The 19,146-nt window shown below is 62.6% G+C and overlaps 3 protein-coding genes across 4 annotated transcripts; all 3 read right to left on the bottom strand.

The window, feature by feature from the left end:
* Nucleotides 1-798: 798 nt before the first annotated feature.
* Nucleotides 799-3,656, bottom strand: TCF15 (transcription factor 15). The gene is made up of 2 exons (XM_056507707.1): nucleotides 3,020-3,656; nucleotides 799-1,235 (listed from the first exon to the last, which is right to left on the bottom strand). Exons 1-2 carry the CDS (start codon nucleotides 3,494-3,496, stop codon nucleotides 1,161-1,163), a joined length of 552 nt encoding a protein of 183 aa, XP_056363682.1. The 5' UTR covers nucleotides 3,497-3,656; the 3' UTR covers nucleotides 799-1,160.
* A 4,868-nt stretch (nucleotides 3,657-8,524) lies between these two features.
* Nucleotides 8,525-12,433, bottom strand: SRXN1 (sulfiredoxin 1). The gene is made up of 4 exons (XM_056507824.1): nucleotides 12,394-12,433; nucleotides 11,801-11,889; nucleotides 10,527-10,982; nucleotides 8,525-10,369 (listed from the first exon to the last, which is right to left on the bottom strand). Exons 1-4 carry the CDS (start codon nucleotides 12,431-12,433, stop codon nucleotides 10,166-10,168), a joined length of 789 nt encoding a protein of 262 aa, XP_056363799.1. The 3' UTR covers nucleotides 8,525-10,165.
* SCRT2 (scratch family transcriptional repressor 2) lies at nucleotides 11,229-17,223 on the bottom strand. Of its 2 annotated transcripts, XM_056507628.1 has the most exons (3): nucleotides 17,040-17,167; nucleotides 15,059-15,063; nucleotides 11,229-14,908 (listed from the first exon to the last, which is right to left on the bottom strand). In XM_056507628.1, exons 1-3 carry the CDS (start codon nucleotides 17,165-17,167, stop codon nucleotides 14,202-14,204), a joined length of 840 nt encoding a protein of 279 aa, XP_056363603.1. In that variant the 3' UTR covers nucleotides 11,229-14,201. The 2 variants fall into 2 exon arrangements, with proteins under 2 accessions (XP_056363603.1, XP_056363605.1); XM_056507630.1 differs by lacking the exon at nucleotides 15,059-15,063 and having other exon boundaries at nucleotides 17,044-17,223.
* Between the last annotated feature and the right edge of the window lie 1,923 nt (nucleotides 17,224-19,146).

Below are 19,146 nucleotides of genomic sequence, written 5' to 3'. Positions count from 1 at the left end.
AGCGGGACCCCCAGCTTGCTCCCCCTGCTCCATGTTGGACCTCAGGGAAATAGGGCAGCTCCAGTTCTTCAGCCCTTGGGGGGAGCCCCCAGCCGCCCGTCCACAGATGCCTCTGATCCGTGGGATATGCTGGCCCCTGGGAGCCGCCAGCCCCAGCACAGCACCATTCCCAGGCTCAGCTGTCTGCACAGCCCAGCAGTCCAGCCCCCTCAAGCAGAATCCCATGTGGGGATCTGGCCTGGGAACCCCCCATGTCCCCATCTGACCCTGTGCAGGTGCTGCTGCCTGCAGCACCACTGTGCAAGGCTCTGCATGGTCATCATGGTGGCAGTGGCAGTCACAGCAGGGACAGTCATTGTGCTGGTGGCAGTCATAGTATTGGCGGCAGTGGTGGCGATGGTGGCAGTTGCAATGGCAGTGACACGCACCAGTCATGATGTACCAAATGGAGGGCAAGGCACAAAAGCAGTTACACCAACCCCGACCCACCACCTGGGCACCTGTGGCTGCAGCATGGGGCTGCCATCCCCATCCCATGGCATGGCACTGACCCCCTTAGGACTTCTGCAGCCTTTGTGGGGCTAAAGCTGTCATCAGGACCTAGGGACACAGGGACAGCTCACCCAGGGGTTTCACCCCATGTGAATCCCACTGTGTCACAGGAGTGGCACTGTGGGTAGGGCTGGGATGATCACACTGGTTCCAATGGCACAGAGCAGCAATGCAGAGCCGGGGGTCCAGGGCTGTCTTGGGGATCCCAACCTAACCCCACACTGGGGTAGCAGGCAGGCACTGGCCTATCAGAAAAATAAGGTTTTATTTTCCAAGCGGCTGCACGTGCACAACCAGCATCCCCAGGGCCACGACACTGTTCCCCCGGAGCGCCTCGATGCCGGCCACACACAGGCCCCTTCCAGTCCAGCCCTGGGGTGCGGGGACCCCCCTCCCCGGCCCTGCCCCGCTGGGCAGCCTCGGCCACGGGAGCGTCCTCCCGCCCCCCTGCCGCTCCAGGGCCAGTGTCGGTGTGCTGCTAGCCTGGGCTCGGCCGCTGCCACCTCGGGTGAGCAGCTCCCTCCCTCCCCGCTGCGGTCTCTGGGCTGGCGTGTGCGGGCTCCGTCTGCCTCTGCCGCTGTCTCAGGTGGGTGCTGCCGGACCCCGGCTCATCTCCGCGATACTCGCAGGGGCGTGACCCCTCGCACCTTCAGGCAGTTGCCCCCGAGGTCCCTCCGACTGCCCTGCAGAGAGAGGAGGAGAGCTGCAGGTACCATGGGATGTCTGGGTGGGGGGCACCCCGCTCCTGCCCATTGTCCGCCACACCAATTCCTCCATGGGGACCCACTGTGACATGGCCAGTGGCTCAGTCCTGGGGTGGCTCTGTGCTGCCTGGAGTGGACAGACAGACAGATGGGGCTGTGCCTGACAAGTGGTTGAGTGGATGGCTGGGAGGTGGGTGTTGTGGTGGAGTCCTCGAAGGTAGGTTCCCCTTGGCCTTGTCACCCTGCACAGCTCCCATGGCTGCTCAGCATCACTGGGCTCAGACCTGTGGCCATGGCCAGTAGCACCCCAGGACAGACACACAGCCCCAGACAGATCCACAGCCCTAGAGAGACATACACAGTCCAAACTGGGATGGGGAGGCTCAGTTCTACCTCCCAGTTTATGAGAACATCAATTCAGTACTGCCCAGTATAACCCAGCACACACCAGCATGTTCCAGATTTAGCCCAGAACATTCCAGTATAACTCAGCATGGATCAGCAGAGCCCAACAGAGCCCATTCCAACCCAGTCTATTTCCAACCTTGCACAGCCCAACATGGCCCAGTACAGCCAATTTCCAGTGCAGTACAACCCATTTCCAGCCCTGGCCATTTCCAGCCCAGCACAGCCCCTTTCCAGCCCAGCCTCAGGGCTGGGATGCAACCCAGCTCCCCCCATTGCCCTCCAGCAGGAGCTTCCCAGCCACAGCACCTCCACAGGGTCCCCTGGGGGATCCAGCACTGTGCCAGACCCCTGGCTCTGGCCCCAGGAAGCAGCCCAGAGGATCCCAGCTCTGCCAGGGACCAAGGCTGGAGGACCCTAGGAGGGTTGGAGAGGTTGCAGAGGTGGGTGGCAGGAACCCAACTGGGTTGGAGCAGCAAAAGCTCAAAAAGCTGTGAGGGCCGGAGTGTGACCCATGATCGTACTGCTTGGGGTCACACATGGGACATCTTGAAGGCCGGTGGGGACAGTGGCAAGTACAGCAGGCCCTGCGCACAGCCCTGCCAAAGCATGTCCAAGAGGTCGGGCAGCTTCCAGCCCCTCACTCTGTACCTCATATCCTGCACAGCTATGGTCAAGGGCACCCAGGACCCTGGCATGGGCAGCAGGGTGGGCTCACCACAGGAAAGGTGTTCCTTGAGCTGCTGGGGAGGACCAGCTGTGTGGGCAGGGCAGGGCTGCTCTGCCATGGCCCAGCTCAGGCGTGTGGGAGCTGTGCTGGTGCTGCCAGCAGACCCTGCCTGGGAACACTGATGGGGAACTCTGATGGCCCCCCTCAGGGGGTGTCTGCTGGGCTCTTCCTGTCCTCATCACATCAGAGAGCTGCTGGGAGTAGCCCTGCTGCAGAGCTGGTGGGCTGGCAGGGTTGGGTATGGAGATGGGAATGAGGACGGGGATGGGGTCAGCCAGCGAACTCTAAGCTTCCCCTGGGACAACCAATGCCGCCAGCTCCGGGGTGACTGTTTAACCCCTGAGACCTCCCAGCCCGGATGGACGTGGGGGAGCAGCCCAGCCCTCTGACGTGAGCAGGAGCTGTAGGCGTGTGGCTACAAGCAGGATTTGGCCAGGAGCAGCCAAAACCTCCAGTGGGAGCTGGAGCCAGAAGCTGTGGTTCTCACTGAGCCATGCCGAGTACCCTGCCCTGCTCAGCCCAGGCAGGGTCTGCTGCCCTCCATCCCTTGGGGACATGCTGAGCCTCCTGCCACACTCAGACCAGGAGGGGCAGGAGGAACCCTAACCCATCCCAGAACCCCGCTCACCCCTTTCCGCTGGTTGCTGAGGCAGAAGGTGCAGATGCTGCGGGGCTGTTTGCTGTCCAGGTCCCCCTTGGCGCCATAGATGGCACTGAAACAGGGCTGCCCGTCCTCGCAGCCCTCGCCCAGCAGCAGCACGTTGGCCAGGTGGGAGATGTAGCTGGAGGCCAGGCGGAGGGTCTCGATCTTGGACAACTTCCGATCCACCGGCTCGGTGGGGATGAGGGTCCGCAGGGCGGTGAAGGCCGTGTTGACGCTCTGGGTCCGGTCCCGCTCCCGTGCGTTCGCCGCCTGCCTCTGCTTCACCATCACCATCGGCCCCGGCTTCCGCGGCAGCTTGCGGCGAGCCTCGGCGCCCTCGCAGCAGCCGAACGACTGGTCCGACGTGTCGCTCTCGCTGCGGTTCTCCTCGTCCTCCGAGAGCATGCTGAGGTCGGGGTAGAGCACGCGGGCGGCCACGGGGCGCAGCATGGTGAAGGCCATGGTGGGGTGCCCGCCCGCACCCCCGGCCCTGCTGGGGGGACCCCCCGGGCTGCGGGGAGCCTGCCCCCACCGGCACAGCTGCGACGGCGGCTCCGGACGCCTTCCCGCTGCTGCTCCGCCGCGGCAGCTGAGCAGGGCTGGGACGGCTGTCTGCAGGGGGAATCGGGATTTATACGGCCGGGGAGGGGCTGGCTCCGGAGCCCACCCCCAGCCGGCCCCCCGAGCTCCGGCCAGCGGCCAGCGGCCAGCATCCTCACCCCAGCCCTGAGAGCCAGTGCTGGCTCTGGCTGCTGGCCTGGCCCCGCTCCGGCACGCTAGCCTGGCTGCGGGCTCTGTGACCCCGGGTCATGCCCATGGTTGTGCTGAACCGTGGCAGTGCCAGGGCCACTGTCCAAGAAGCGCTCCCTTTGCCGTGGCCTCTGGCACCTGCAGAACGATGTCACACGCTGTCAGCCCACAGGCAGCGTGTCCCCAGCCCCTGCCTGGCTGTGCCTTGCCAGCCCTGGGTCCTGCACAGGGTGGCATGACATGAACCTGGGGCACAGCAGCTGGGATGGGGAAGGCAACCGCGAGTGGGTGGCACTGGTGGGGTGGGTGTCTGGGGTGTTTATCAGAGGGATGCCAGTGGGGGACACGCCGCTGCCCACACCCTGCCATGCCCCACTGGGACAAGGTCTGTGCCCAGGAGGATGCCCGGGACTGGCAGGGAGTAGCAAGGACAGTTAGCCCTGCACCCTCAATAAAAGAGCTCCTTGCTCCTCTGTTCCCTGGCACCGTGCCTGCCCACCATGGGAGGGGATAGGTGGACATGGAGACGCATGGGCAGCACTGCCGGCAGCACTGCTAGGAGCATTTCCTCCCGCCCAGGAGGAAGGTGTGTGCCGGCAGTGGAAACACAGAGTCTCTTCCTGAGAGGGGAGCGATGAGCTGGCAGCAGCAGGATTCACCGATGTCCTGGGAAGGGTTGGGGGTGCTTCCCAGCCTGACCATGTCTCCTTGTCATACCTTGACACTCAGTACCACAGATGGCCCTGCTCCTGCTCACCAGAGAGGTCTATGAAGGTCCCACTCTGCCTTCAGCCCCCCCCTGCACTGAGCCCAACCCTCCCAGGAGCCGGCAGGGGAGTAGCCAGCTGAACCAAGCAGGCAGAAGGCTTCCTGCCTGCCTTCCTCCCCTCCCTCCTCCTCCACGATGCTTCAGGCGTGATGCAGGTCAAGTGGCAAAAACATGTGGAGGGCAGGACCTGGATCCTGGCTGATGGCCCTAGGGCTGCTGGGGATGTGGCTGGGAGACTTGGCAGTGCCAGCTGCAGTCCCCACTGTCCAGCAGCTCCACAGCCAGAGAGGGATGCTGAGGGAAATCTTGGAGGCTTGCCAGGGCTGAGACAGTGGCCATGGAATGCAGCTGGCATATCATAAACACCCCAGTGAGGTGGTCAGTGGGGTGCCTTGGGGGCGTGGAATGGGGTGGCATCATGTTCCTCAATGCCCCATGGCCAACAGTCTATGGTTGCAGGACTGCAGCTTGTGGTATGGCTGCTGGGGCCTGGGTCCCCCATGGACTCTCCTAGTGCTGCCAAGGCTTGTGCCTGCTGGACCATGACAGGGACAGCTGTGCTGCCTGGCACCAGCACCACTTCACTGCCTCCCATCCTGCAGGCTGTGAGCAAACGGCTCCTCTGCCCCCTGCGGGGCACAGGCAGCCCCTGGCTGCAGGGACTCCCTACCCTGTTTTCTTTCACCATTTGTCTGCCTGTGCAGAGCCTGTAAATCACACTATGGGGGGCAGAGAAATGGGCTGGGGGCTGGTGGTCCTGCTGGGGCTGGGGACATGCAGGGCCACACCAGGAGCTGGGGACATGCAGGGCTGAGCAAGGGGACAGGGATCCTCCTGGGGATGAGGATGGGCAGGGGTCTGCACTGTGTTTGCACTGACAGCGCTTCCCATGAGAGACTCCTACCTTCTTCTGTAGCCCCTGCCCAGGTGCAGACCCCCACAAAAGGGCACGTGCAGGCAGTGCCAGGGCCAAAGTTGGAGATAGGCAGGCCCTTGGTATAACAGGAAGGGAGCAGGCAGTGAACAGGCAGGGAGAAGGCAGGTGCCTGTACAGAGAGTGGAACCTCCACTCTGTCCCCTTCTCACCCCAGAGTCTTGCTGAGCCATGGCTGGGAGTCCACAGCAGTCCCTGGCCCTGACAGGCAGCAAGACGGATGGCAGGGGCTGTGTACTCAGCTGCACGTCCCACACATGGCCACCAGCTGACAGGGATAGGCTGGGGGGGGGGTCACCCAGTCCCCACACCCAGCCAATTTTGGGGCTTTTCTGGAGGGCATGGCCACAGGTGGGGTGCTGGTGGCCTGTGCTTTCTGGAATATGGCAGGGCACAGGCAGGCAAAGAGCAGCAGACAGGAGATGGCTCAGTGTGGGATGGGGACAGCACACGTGTGTGCACACATGAGTGTGTGCGTGTGCAGCTGCACACATCTGTACATCTAAGCATGCATGGATGTGGATATCCATGTGTGTGTGCACAGGGATGCATGTGAGAATGAGGGTGTGGGCACATGTTTGTGCAGTTGCCTGTGGATGTGGATGTGTGTCTGTGGGTACCATGTGAACCCCGAATGCCACCAGCTCCCGCTGCAGTGACATCCCCACATTGGGACAGACGTGTGGATGTGTGACCACCGCCTGGCCAAATGCTGCACACAGCAGGATGGATGGACAGGAGCTGACATCCCTGACTGGGAGAACAGAAGGAGCCATGGGAAGCAGGGAACACTGCCGGCTCCCTGTCTATCCAGCTGCCTGCGGATGCTGTGGCTGCAGGGCAGCAGCCAGGTTTTCCTGTGCTGCCTGGCAGACATCTGGTACAGGACGTGAGCCCCTGTGCCTTGGCCCCCCCAGCTCCCCCAGCACTGTGACCTGGGCTCTGACTTAGGCAGGCAGCGTGAGGTGCAGTTGAATTTGGCATCACAAACCTATTGCCAGCTTGAGTGGGTGCCAGGACATGGTGGATTTTGGCATCACAGCTCTCCCACGTGATCCAGCCAAGCTAACTGACCCCCGGGCAGAGGTCAGCACCAGGCAGTGGGTCAGGCATTCATGGGATCCTGCATGGGACATCCAGCAAGGACTAGGCATGGCCTGAGCATGGGGTTGCAGCCATGACCCCAGCCCAACCAGGCAGTGCTTGGCAGCACTGTGGGGTCAGAGTGCTGGGCATCCTGAGGGCTGGGTCCTGCCTCTGCTGCCAGTGAAACACCCCCTGCCCCCCACACCAGGGAGTGTTTATCTTCGAGGTGATACTTAAGTGTAAGAAAATAAACAGGGAGCAGATGGGGCAGGGGCCAGGGCTGCCCCTGGCCCCATGGGATCGCTCCAGCCCTTCTGGGAAAACACCACAACCAGCGAGGCAAATGGATTCCAGACCCAAGGCAGTGCTGGAACACGTGGCCACCAGGACACTGGGCCTAATCCTGCTGAGCCTTGGTGAAGCAGTGCTGGACTGATCCATTCAACCCCATTCCATCTCATCCCACTATATCCCATCCATCCCATTCCATCCCACCTTTTCATATCATATCATATCATATCATATCATATCATATCATATCATATCCCATCCCATCCCATCCCATCCCATCCCATCCCATCCCATCCCATCCCATCCCATCCCATCCCATCCTATCCCATCCCAACCCACCCACACCATCCCACCCCATCCCATCCCACTGAATGCCCCAAATCCACAGTGCCTGACCAGACCTTGGCACTGGGAGATGTCCAGGACTGGCTCCTCTGCCTGTGGATCCCCAGTTTCAGGGTGCTCAGGCCAGTGAGGCCACAGGCCTGGGAGCTGCTCCATCCCAAATGCTCAGTTCTGTCCAGCTGGGCACACACAGCCTTCGAGTCCAGCTGTGTCCTGTATGGCACTGAGTACAGTGAGTCAGGAGTCTCATCCCAGGGGAGTCTGTCCCTGCTTCCCAACACTGGGAGACCAGAGATGACAAATCTGGGAGCCCCTGGAGCCCCTTGGAGCCCCCCAGATGGCGAGGAGCCGTGAGTCCCATAGGGACTGGGCATTTGGGGGAACAGGAGAGTTTCCCCATTTTCCTGGATCAGGGCTGTATCAGGGTGACCTGCTGGGTCCCCAGGCAGTGTGGGAAGCACCAGGCCCCCTCTGCCCCCGGGGCTGTACCTGAGGGCTGGGGCTGCTGGTCTGGAAGGCATTACACGCCTGTCGTGCAGGGAAGTCTGTCCCAGTTCCGGAGCTGGGACCCCCCCCCCCACCCGGCCCGGGCTGGGGGGGCCCACAAAGCGCCTTTGTTCCTGCCCTGGAACGAATGGATTGGAGGCAGCCGGATCGGCTGTCAGCCGGTGACACCAGAGACCCGCGGGTCAGGCAGAGGGAAGGGGGACAGGTGGAGGATGGATAAATGGAGGCAATGCAGGGCTCTGGAAAGACCCATTCCTGTGTCAGGCAGGGGATTGTGGCACCAGCACCCCCAGCTCCCAGTGCCCGCACGATGCCAGACTCATGGATGCACTGGTCAGCCCTGGAGATGCTCACACAGCAGCTTGGACACAGCTCCAGGTCCTGGATCGCAGCTGCTGCCTGGGAGCCCTGGGAGTGATGTCAGGACACCCTGGTCACGGACCTTGGGCACTGTTTGCAAGGGGATGGAAAAGCAGATCCTGCAACAGGTTTCCCATGGCTTGCAGGAAAAGGAGCTGCAGGATCTGGGCAGCCTCAATTCATTCCCACTTTGTGGAATTCCCAGTTCTGCTGAGCTGCCTCTTATTCAAGGGATGAGGGGCACAAGCCCGTGAGAGAGGGCAAACAGAGTTCGGGTGAGACGCCCAGCAGTGGGGGCACACAGGATATGGGCAGACATCAGTCCCTGCCTTGGGACACCCGTTTGGGGGCACTCTGGAAATGTTCACATTGCCACAGGAGCTGCGGCAGGAGCTGCTACCTCCTCCCTCCACCCCCCGCTCTCTAACAAGAGGAAACTTTTTAGCACGCCACAATTCTTAGGAGAAATTTATGGCCCATCAGGGAGCCGCGGGCCAGGGCTGCTCTCCGTGAGTGCTTGCAGGGCTTCCTCCCGGCACACAGCTGCTTTGATGCCGCACATGCAGCTCTCGGAGTCTCCCTCCGGTCCCCTCCCCTCATCCAGCACCCCCAGCCCACCCTGCTTTTCCTCCCCAGTGGATTCTGCGGAAACGTGGAGGCAGCGGTAAATTGTGCCCTGTCTGAGGCCAGCATTGCCACCTCCGGCCGTGCCCTCCTCTCCCACCCCGTTTCTGCCCTAGGGGAACAGGATCCGTTCAGGGAGGAGCATGGCTGACAGGGCAGAAATGTCCGGCAGCAGTTCCTGTCCCAGTCCTGCTGACTCACGGCGTGGTGAGTGAGTCAGTGCCCTTTCCCCTCCCTGGATGGAGACTCTCGACTTAGAGGGATGCTGGGATGCCCAGGGGATGCTAGAGGCGTTTTCTCCAGGCTGCACGTGGGTTCACGATGTGGTGCTTGCAGAAATGACAGCATCCCATCATGGAAGGACTGCATGCATCCCACAGCTGGACCTGAGCTGACACTGAATTCAGCTCCATGGCAGGGCAGGCTGGCAAAGCATTGTCCTGTCACAGCATCCATCCCCCAGCACAGTATCCATCTCCCAACACAGTATTCATTCCTTCACAGAACATCCATACCCTTGCAAACTATCTGTCCTTGTTCTGTGTGCCCACAGCCACTGCTCTTGCTGGTGCCAAGCCACCATACTGTGCCGTGCTGTGCCGTGCTGTGCCATGCTGGACCACAGCATCCCTGCTCCCAACCTCAGCATCCTCTACGCCAAGGAGATGCAGGGGTTTTGATCATCTTTATTCCAGGTGCAGCAGTGGGTGTCCCCACCACAGGATTTTGCAGATGTCTCCCCATGGAGACTGGGACAACACGTGAGCCCAGAGTCACTGAGGGAGGGTTGGGGACTGGCCATGCCAGGTCGGCTGTGCCTCTTCCCCGTGTCCTGATTCTTTTGTGTCCCAGTTCGCCTGTACCCCTTCCCGGTTCAGCTGTGCCCCGAATGAGCTATGACTTGTCCCAGTTCCAGTGTGCTCCGGTTCAGCCATTCCCGCTTGAGCCATGCCCCGGTTAAGCCCCTTTCCATCCCGGTTCAGCTATTCCCGATTGAGCCATGCCCCGGTTTAGCTTGTTCCATCACGGTTCGGCTATTCCCGATTGCGCCGTGCCCCGGTTCATTCCGTCCCGGTTCGTCCCGGTTGATCCCGTCCCGTCCCGGTCCGCGCGGGCGGCACAGCGCGGCACAACAGCGCCACCTGCCGGCCCCGCCGGGCGCCTCCCGGTACCGGCGAGAGCCTGACCCATCCCGGCTGGAGGGACCCCGGACCCTCCAAGTTTGGGGGACCATGACCCATCCCGGCTGGAGGGACCCCGGGACCCTCCAAGTTTGGGGGACCATGACCCATCCCGGCTGGAGGGACCCCGGGACCCTCCAAGTTTGGGGGACCATGACCCATCCCGGCTGGAGGGACCCTGGGGACTCTCCAGGGCTGGGGACCCCGCCCACATCCTCATCAGGGGTTCACGGGTCGGAACCAACGGGGCAGAGCGGGCTGCTGGGCATCCTCGGGGTGCTGGGCTAGCGCAGGTGTGGCGTGGAGGAGCCGAGGTAGGTCCGGAGGTCGCTGAGGGTGGAGGGGATGATCTTGGCGGGGATGGTTTCCCGGCGGAGTGCCTGGTGGGCAGCAAAGCGGTGGCAGCCCCCGAAGGAGTAGAAGTAATCGCCGCCCTCACTGCCTTTGACCCAGAGCACGTCGATGGGGGGCACCCGCTCAGGATCCTCCTGGGAAAGGAGAGAGACATCCAAGAGCAACGCAACCCTGCACTGCCAACCTGTCCTGACATCCCCCGACCTGACTGTGCCCGGGCTTGTGCCAGTTTCCCCAGCAGTGCCCCCTGAACGGGTGCAGGAGGGGCTGCATCTCGGGGGCTGTGCTCACCTGCAGGGTCTCCATCAGGCTCTGCACCTTTCCCGAATCCAGCTCTGATGGGATGGGCCGGATGAGGACACGCATGGGCACGTTGTGCACGTCCGAGATGTGCTGTGTGTGGATGCTCCTGTCCTCGTCCTCAGCCATGGCTGTGGCTGCCGGCCGGGCTTTGCCTCCCTCTGTCCTGCTCAGCCGAGCCCTCCGCTCTGCCCGGAGCAGTGCAACGCCCAGCCAGCCCCCTCTGCTTCCTCCTTGCCCTGCCATCGTCATCGTCACGGCCGCCGCCCCACTGTTTTGCAGAGTCACAGTGAAGGGGCAGGACAGACTTCCGGGCCGGGTGCCAGAGCCGGCTGGCCCGCTGCCTGCTCCGGAGAGCCTGCGGTCAGGGCTGCCCTCGGCTCCTCCTTCCCATGGGACACCCGTGGGCACGCGGCAGCTGAGCCCCCACCGTGTGTGGGGGGGTCCCTATCCTGGCCCCTGGGGCCCTGCGGTCTCACCTGGCCGTGCCAGGCGCTAAGAATTATCTGGCAACTGAGAGTTGGGATATGCCCCCAACTGCCTGGCTGTACCAGGAACACGTCCCCAACCCAGAGCCCCCTCCCTCCTGAGCTGACCCCTGTGGGGTCCACGGCAAGGAAGATGAGGCATGAAACAACTGCAGAGCTGAGCAGTGATGCTGGGATGCTCTGCATCTGGGCAGGCATTGAAGAACTTCAGCCCTGAGTCTTTCTAGGTCATTTCTTCAGACTAGTGTTCCAAATGGGAAGAGGCTCCCAGGAAGAACTGGGTCTCCCACCCCTCTGACTGCTGCAACCAGGACACCCTGAATCCACAGCAGGGACACGTTGACAGGGGATGGCTGCTCCCAGTGAGGGCACTAGTGTCCCTAGTGTCATGGAGGGTTCCCAGCGCCAGAGCTGACTCTGAAGCATGCAGATGATGGTCAGGGATGGATTTGTGAGGCTCTGAAATTAGTTTTTTGCAAGGTGAATCTGGTAATGACTTTGTGAAAGTTTGCACTGATGTCACTGGGAGCCCAGGGCTCAGCTAGGTCTTTGCTGACAAGCTGGATGCTAAAATTAATTTGCCTTCCCTCATTGGCACCCACATCTGGGAAAGAGGAAACTACGAATGAGGAAAGAGGGGTGGGGAGCAGGAATGCCTGTCTGCCCCTGAGAGCAGGAGCTCTGCTGGATTGTCACCACCGGCGAGTTCAAATAAAATTTGCTCACAGAATTCTCCCCACTCATCGCAGCAGCGCCCCGGGGGTGTGTGAGCATTACCGGCGCCCTCCCCGGGCTGCCCGCCGGGCTCTGCGCCCGCTGCCGGCATTTCACACGCCGCTTTACTTCCAGGTCAGCGCTCTGCCGCGCTCACAGCCCCCGGCGCTCTCACGAGCAGGGTGGCATCGTCAGCTCTCCTTGTCACTGTTGGGGGTTGTCTGGCTGCTGACCACTGGCTGAAGGGCTGGCAGGGCCACGTGGGCAGCGTGGGATGCTCCGGGCACCTCAGCCACCCGTTCCCAACGGGCTGCCAGGACATCACCCCCTCTCTTCGGGACAGGTCTGTGCAGGATGCTCCAGCCCGCACAGGGCACAGGGCACCGTGGGATGTGCAGGCTGGCAGCTCGCGTGCCGCCACCCGCCACCGCCGATACAAATCCCCCAAGACACATGGTTAGTGGCAGAAATCCCTTTTATATCCCTGAATTGCGTTACAAGTAATACTGCGGGTGGCCGGATCTCAGTAGACTTGTCATACTGGGGCTGGCGAGTACAAAACCTGGCAGAAAAAATCTATCATGCACGGAAAATTATTGCTGTAGTATCTGCTATTTACAGGAGAGAGGGGCAGCGGCGCAGTGCTCCAAGCCTACCGGCCTCAGGACACCGCGCTCCGCGGAACGGCGCCGGCATCGTGGGGAAAACCCAGTGGGGTGCCCGCATGGCCAGGGCGATGCTCATCCCCTCTGTGGGGTGCAGAGGTGGGGCCACCGTGCCACGGCAGCAAGGACCACGACAGGGACATCCCCACTCAACCCGTGACCAACACAGGCACCGAGGCAGCGGGAGGAAGACGGTGCAGGGAGGAAGACGGCGCAGGAAGACGGTGTGGGGGTGCGCGAGTGCAGCCCCACCGGGCTGAGTCCCGAGGTGTTGGGGACCGGCACGGGGTGATGGGGCTGTGGCAACTCGCGGCCCGAGGTAGGAAGCGGAGGCGTGGGTCGGGCCCCGGTCCGGAATGCGGGGCCGGTGCGGGGACGCTCCGCTGGGAGGTTGCATAGAGTGGCTGGTTTGTCCCCACTGAGCTTGCGTGGGGCACGGAGCAAAGCAGGAGCCCGTGGCAGCAAGGAAGACAAAGGAAAAGGGCTTTGCCTTTGGTGGGGGGCTTGTAGGACGTGGAGCCTGGGCTGCTGGGCCAGCTCGTGCCCTCCTGCCTCCGTGCCCGCCACGCAGTCCGCTCTCGGGGTCCTGTCCCCGTCCACGTCGCCGTGGCTGTGTCCTGGGCATGGCAGCTCTGCTGCAGCTCTGCCACCTCCTGCGAGCCAGCGATGGCATGGCCCGGCCAGTCTTGACAAATAAATAGTGAAAAGCATAAGTTATAAATCATATAAATAAGAACATTTAAATAGACTCACCCAAACTTTACAGCTACTCTGACCCCCTCCTCCTGAGTGCAGGTGGGGGGCAATGGCGAGGGAGCCGGGAGCCGGCTGGAGAAGGGGCTGGGGATACATGGGGGGGTGGCTGGGGGTTTGGGTACTACCTGCCCCTGGGCTGGGTCTCCAGCCCAGCTGCCAGCCCAGCCCTTTACATGGTGAGGGGGACTGCACCTGCCTGGGGGGGCTATTCCCCATCATCGTGGCAGGGGCAGTTGTGCCTGGCCAAGCCAGGAGCTGGGAGTCAACGGAGGACGTATCCTGTGGATCTCTGCTGGATGCCCCTGACTCTTCCCTTGGCTCTTTCCCTGACTCCAGGGCTGAAAATCCGCAGTGCCAGGGTGAACACTGTGCCATGGGACAGAGGGGCAGCAAGGTGCCCTTTGTGGTGGGCTGCAGGGACCCCAGGGTCCAAGGCTGACTGGCTGCCCTGCCCTCTGTTAGCCTCAGTGGCCATCAGTCCTGCTGAGCTGGCAGTAACACCAGCCCGTGGTCACATCAAGATTCGGGTCAGGCAGAGGGTTTGCTCCTAGCGGGGAGCAGAAAAGTGTCTTTTCTCGCCCGGGATCCCCCAGGAAGAGAAGCAGCAGCTCTAAATAAATAATAGTAATAAATTAAATAAATAAAGGTGAAAATCACAAGCTAGGGGAGGAAAATCTCTCCTGGGTCTGGAAGAGGTCCCCAGGTGAGTCCCCCGCAGAGAGACCTGCCTGGCTGCGGGGGTACTCTGGGACCCAGGGGAAAGGAGCTGGATCCCACTGTCAGGGACCCCTTTCCCAGGGAGCATATGGGGAGTGAGTCTGTGGGGATGTTTCCTCCAGCCTCAGCACAGCAACAAACCAGCTGGCTGCAGCTGCAGGAGTGCTGGCACAGGGACTGGGACCAGGATGGGATAGGGATGGGGATGGGGACAGGATGGGATGTATAGGGGAATAGGGATGGGTCTGGGATGAGACGGGGGCAGGGATGGAGATTGGGTAGAAGGATGAGGTTGGGAATGGGGATGTGCCACAGGGGTTGGGGGGCTAGTTCCCTATTGCACAGCTGTGTTCAGAGCCCTTGAAGCAGGCGGACTCGTAGTGCTTGTTGAGGTACGACTTGAGGGCGAAGGTCTTCTCGCACTGCTTGCACTTGTAGTGCTTGAAGGCGGAGTGGGTCTGCATGTGGGCGCGCAGGTTGGAGCGGTCAGCGAAGGCTTTCCCGCAGTGCGAGCAGCCGAACGGCTTCTCCCCGGTGTGGGAGCGCATGTGGCCCTGCAGCAGCCAGGGCCGGCTGAAGGCTTTGCCACACACGTCGCACTTGTGCTTGAGGTTGTGGGTGAGGACGTGCATGGCCAGGGCGGGCATGGAGACGTACGCCTTCCCGCAGGTGGGGCATTTCCTCGCCATCTTGCTGTCCAGGCTGCGGTGGGTCTGCTTGTGCCGGCTGAGGTTGGAGGAGGTGGCGTAGGTCTTGCCGCACTCGGGGCAGGAGTGGCGGTGGCTGCCACGGCGCTGGCTCTCGCTGCGCCGGCGCGACCGCCCGTCCGTGATGAAGAAGGCATCCATGGAGTAGCTGTCTGTCACTGCTGCCTCCCCATTGAAGTAGCGGGCGGAAAAGCTGGACTGGGGGCTCTCGGGATCGCTGTACTCCTCGTGGCCGGGTGCGTAGGCTGGGTCTGATGGCGGTGGTGGCAGGCCTTGCTTCTTGTCAGTGTCGTAGCCGGCTGGCGCCAGGCAGTGCTGGAGGTACCCTGTGGAAAAAACACAGTGGAGTCATTGTCCCTCCAGAGCAGTCTCACCAGGGACAGGAAAAAGCCACAAGCTAAAATTTCCCATAGGAGGTGCAGAACCAGGATTGTCACCTCCAAACTGGTTCCTGTCTCTGCTGAGCCACTGAGCACCAGAGCTGCCTCGTCCTGCCCTGGCTCCTGTCTGCATCTGTCAGCAGGATGGGTCCCATCCCGCAGGGCTGCCTGGGATGGGAACTGGGGATGGAGCTGCAGAACGTCCAGCTGCGCCTGCCCTGGCTGCAGGCAGCCCCCGGGGGCCATTAGCCGTCAGACAGCTGTCGGTTCCGGGAGCTCATTGTTCACCGGGGCCATGCCAGTAATGAGCTATGCTCCATGGGCAGCCGGGATGAGGGGGATGAGGCTGCTTCAGGCTCCTCTTCCTCAGCAAAGGGGCTGGGAAAGCCCCCCACCTCCCTGCTGTCCCTGCAGGACCTATTCCCTGGAGATGAGACAGCACCAGGAGGGCAGCAGTACCATGTCCCTGCCAAATTGAGCGACCCACAGCCCCCCAGATGTGGAGCCAGGCTCGGGTACCACTCCACTGGTGTCACACACATGTGACATTGGTGCAAGTCTGCTCATGACACTACTCTGTATGTGGGACTTCCAACCAGTGTTAGAGTGGGCGGTGCATTGGCATCCCAGTCCCTCTGTGCTATCACACAAAGGTCACTGCAGGAGCAGCACTGCAGGCCCCCTCCCACCAGGCCAGCAATCTTGGGGATGTACTGACACTCCAAGACCCCCAAATGGTCCCAGCAATCTCCTGCCTTGTGCACACTGGTCCTTGCAAGCTGCTTCAGAGGCCTCATCCCCATTGATGGTGACAGAGGGACTATCAGGGGCTTGGGGTCAGTGCACAGCTGGGCTGACCCATGCACACCATGGGGCAGCAGGGACATCCCATCACAGCTGCAGCTAAGCATCCCCTAAATCCACACACCCTCTGGCATCACTCATGGGACCCCTTGGCAAGGAAATGCTGCTGTTTGTCCCGTGGCGGCCAGGGGTGCCTACTGTGGGGAGGGGGCTGTGAGGCAGGGGCAGAGCCGGGCCCCCCCGTCCCCCGCGCCGTGCTGACAGCGCGGGCTGTGCAGAAACCGCTCTGCTCAGCAATTTCTCACGCTGCCTCCGAGCATGCAGCAAGGTTATTTCCAGGAGAGCAGCGTCGGCAGCTTCTGCCCAGCTGCAGCACATCCCTCCCCCACCGGCTCCTGGTTGATGGGGGGAACAGAGGACCCCCAGGCCATACAGGCTTCGCACCCCGGCCCCTGGCAGGGAAAGCCCACCAAGGGCTAGGAAGCACTTGAAAAGGAGGGGTAAGCGCCGCAGCGGCTAGGCGATGTTAGCTTTGCGTGGATGGATCAGGCCCATTCCCGCATCCAGCTCCGTTTCCCAATCCACGAACAGCCAGGACTCCCCAGCCTATGTAACAGACCCCCCGACCCATAGCCAACCCCTCTTCCTGGGCAGGTGCTCGGGCTGCCCCGTTGGGAGGCTGTGCCAAGCCTGGGGAACTCCAAGCCCACCCCAGTGTTCTCCCGCAGGACGGGATTCCAAGGAACACGGCCACCCCCAGTCCAGCCTTTTGCACCTCTCCCGCTGCTGGGGGTACCCCCTATTCTCCCCTCCCCGCTCCCCCTGCCCCGGCGGGCGCCGGGCCCCCCCGCGCTCCCAGGGGGGCTCGGTGCACCGCTGCGAACAATGAAACCCTCCGGCACGGCGAGGCTGCCGTCCCCCGCCGCCCCCGCAGACCGGTTGCTTCTTACCCCCCCAACTTGTCGTGGGAAGGAGCCCACCCCAGTTCCCCATGGCCTGGGGGGACTCGGGGCTGCCCACGGGGCTGACGCTGTCATGCAGGGGATGTTTCCCCAAGGACCAACTTCGGCAGCGGCCGGTGGTCCCGGAGCCGGGGACAAGACAACGACGAAGGATGACACACCCCACCCCGCACCCCTCGCCCGCCGCGGGACACAACGCGGGGACCCCCTCTCCGTCCTGCCCTGCATCCCCCCGTGTCTCCCTCCCGGCACCCCGCCGGGCGCACAGACAATAGAGGCGGGGGGGCCCCTCCGGACCCCCGGCCCCGCACTCACCATCGCCGGCGGCGGGGCCGGGCAGCGTGTAGGGGGGCTCCAGGGGGGCGTAGGGGGGCGCGGGGTTCCCGGCGGCCGGGAACGCCTCCGCTTTCAGCTTCTTCACCAGGAAGGAGCGGGGCATGGCGGGGCCGGGCAGCGCTGGACACCTCCGGTACCGGCACCGCCACCGGTCCCGGCCCCCGCACCGGCCCCGGCCCCCCCCGCCCCGGCCCCGGCACTCGGCCCCGGCGGTGCGCACGGAGAGGCGCGGGGAGGCGAGTGCGAGGGGCGGGGAGGCGGCAGGGCGGCGAGGAGGAGGAGGAGGAGGAAGAGAAGGAGGTGGGGAAGAGGGGGAGGAGGAGGAGGAGGAAGGCAGGCGGTCGGGGGGGGAGGGGACCGCTTCGCCCGCCCGCGCCCGGAGCCCCCCTAGAGCCCCCCGAGCCGCCGGCAGCGCGGGGTGCCCCGGGCATCACGACGCTGTGGGGTCCCTGGTCCCTCCCCCTTGTTCCTCCCCCCACCCCAGCCACGGACAATGGGGACACAGGGGAACGGGGGGGAGACGGGGGGGGGGGGGGTGTGGGGGGGCACATGCCTCTGCCTCCCACTGCCTTTGTCTCCCTGCCTCCAGCCCCCGGGGCCAGGGAAGGACGGGTCTGCAGAACGGGAGTCCTCATCCCCATCCCTGTCCCCATCCGTGTCCCCTGTCCCCGTTCATGTCCCTTGTCTTGTCTCCATCCCTGTTCTTGCTTCTTGTCCCTTTCTCCTTTCCCTGTCCTTGCTCCCTGTTCCTATCTCTGTTCCCAGTTCCCATTCCTATCCATCTTCCCTGTCCTCATCTCTGTCCACAGTCCCTTTCCACTGACCCCCTTTCTCTTTCCCTTCTCCTGTACCTTTTTCTCTCCCCTCAACCTTTTCCCCTCTTCCCTGTTCTCATCTCTGTCCCACCTCTGTCTTGTCTCCATCCCTGCTCACTGTTCCCATTCCTCTTTTCCCACCTTCTCTCCCCTTCCCATGTCCCTGTCCCACTCTCAGTCCGCAGGAAGCACTGTGACCTTCGGAGCCGCAACAATAGCTGGGCTCGTGGCAGTTCATTGTTCCCGGACAGAGCCCCCACTCTTACTCCCCCCTTGTCTCATTGGAGCCCCCACTCCCACTCCCACTCCCCCTCCTCCTCTCTGCGCTTCGCTGCAGGCAGCTGGTGGTTCAGGGCTGCCTCTCCCTGCAGTTGTGCCATCTGAAGGCCAGAGTTGTGCCATCTGAGGGCCAGTGGGTGACACAGGGACCTGACTGGCAGCTGGCCGTGCTCTCCCTGAGCCTTGTGCAATGCCAAGAGTGTTGCAGCACTTAATAAGGACGGTGCCTCCGCTGTCACTGCAGGCAGAGCGCTGGCATGGCTGGCATGGGGCAGCGCTGGGCACACCAACCCTTTTGCCCAGGGATGTGGCACTTGATCTGGAGACCAAAAGCAGCATCCCCACAGGCAGCACCATGGGACTGCCTGCTCACAGCCATGTCTGCTCCTTCAGTTGTGCCCAGAGCCACATCTGGAGCCAGCCCTGCATCGCAGTGCCCCTGCTTCACTGCTTTGTGTGGTACTCCACAGCCCAGAGCATCTCACAGCATCCAACAGCATCCCACAGTATCCTGTAGCCCAGGGCACCTCACAGCCCACATCATTCCACAGACTAGAGCATCCCACAGACCAAAGCATCCCACAGCATCCGATATCCCACAGCATCCCAGAGCATCTGATATCTCACAGCATCCTACAGCATCTCACAGCATTCCATAGCTCACAGCATACCCCATCCCGGAGCACCCCATATCCACAGCACTCCACATCCTACACGATTCCAGGGCTGCTCCCCATGACGGCTAGGGTCTCTCCACTTGCTCCGGCAGTGCTTGGCCAGGGATTGCCGGCAGCACCACGAGCCCCATCTGTCCCTGCAGCGCTGCCCTGACGTCAAGGCTCTGCCAAGTTCAAGGTCACCTCTCCCGCAGGGCTGCGGCCCGAAGGGACACTGCCTGCCGGGCTGCTCGCGGCATCCCACACACACACCCGGCCCTCGCTCCCTGATTTATTTATCCGTGCGTGTGCTTGCTCTCTCCTGGCAGGCA

This window comes from Oenanthe melanoleuca, chromosome 20 (genome assembly GCF_029582105.1).
Source record: "Oenanthe melanoleuca isolate GR-GAL-2019-014 chromosome 20, OMel1.0, whole genome shotgun sequence".
NCBI lineage: Eukaryota > Metazoa > Chordata > Aves > Passeriformes > Muscicapidae > Oenanthe > Oenanthe melanoleuca.
The sequence above is the reverse complement of the archived record's forward strand: the minus strand, read 5'-3'. Positions and strand labels throughout refer to the sequence as shown.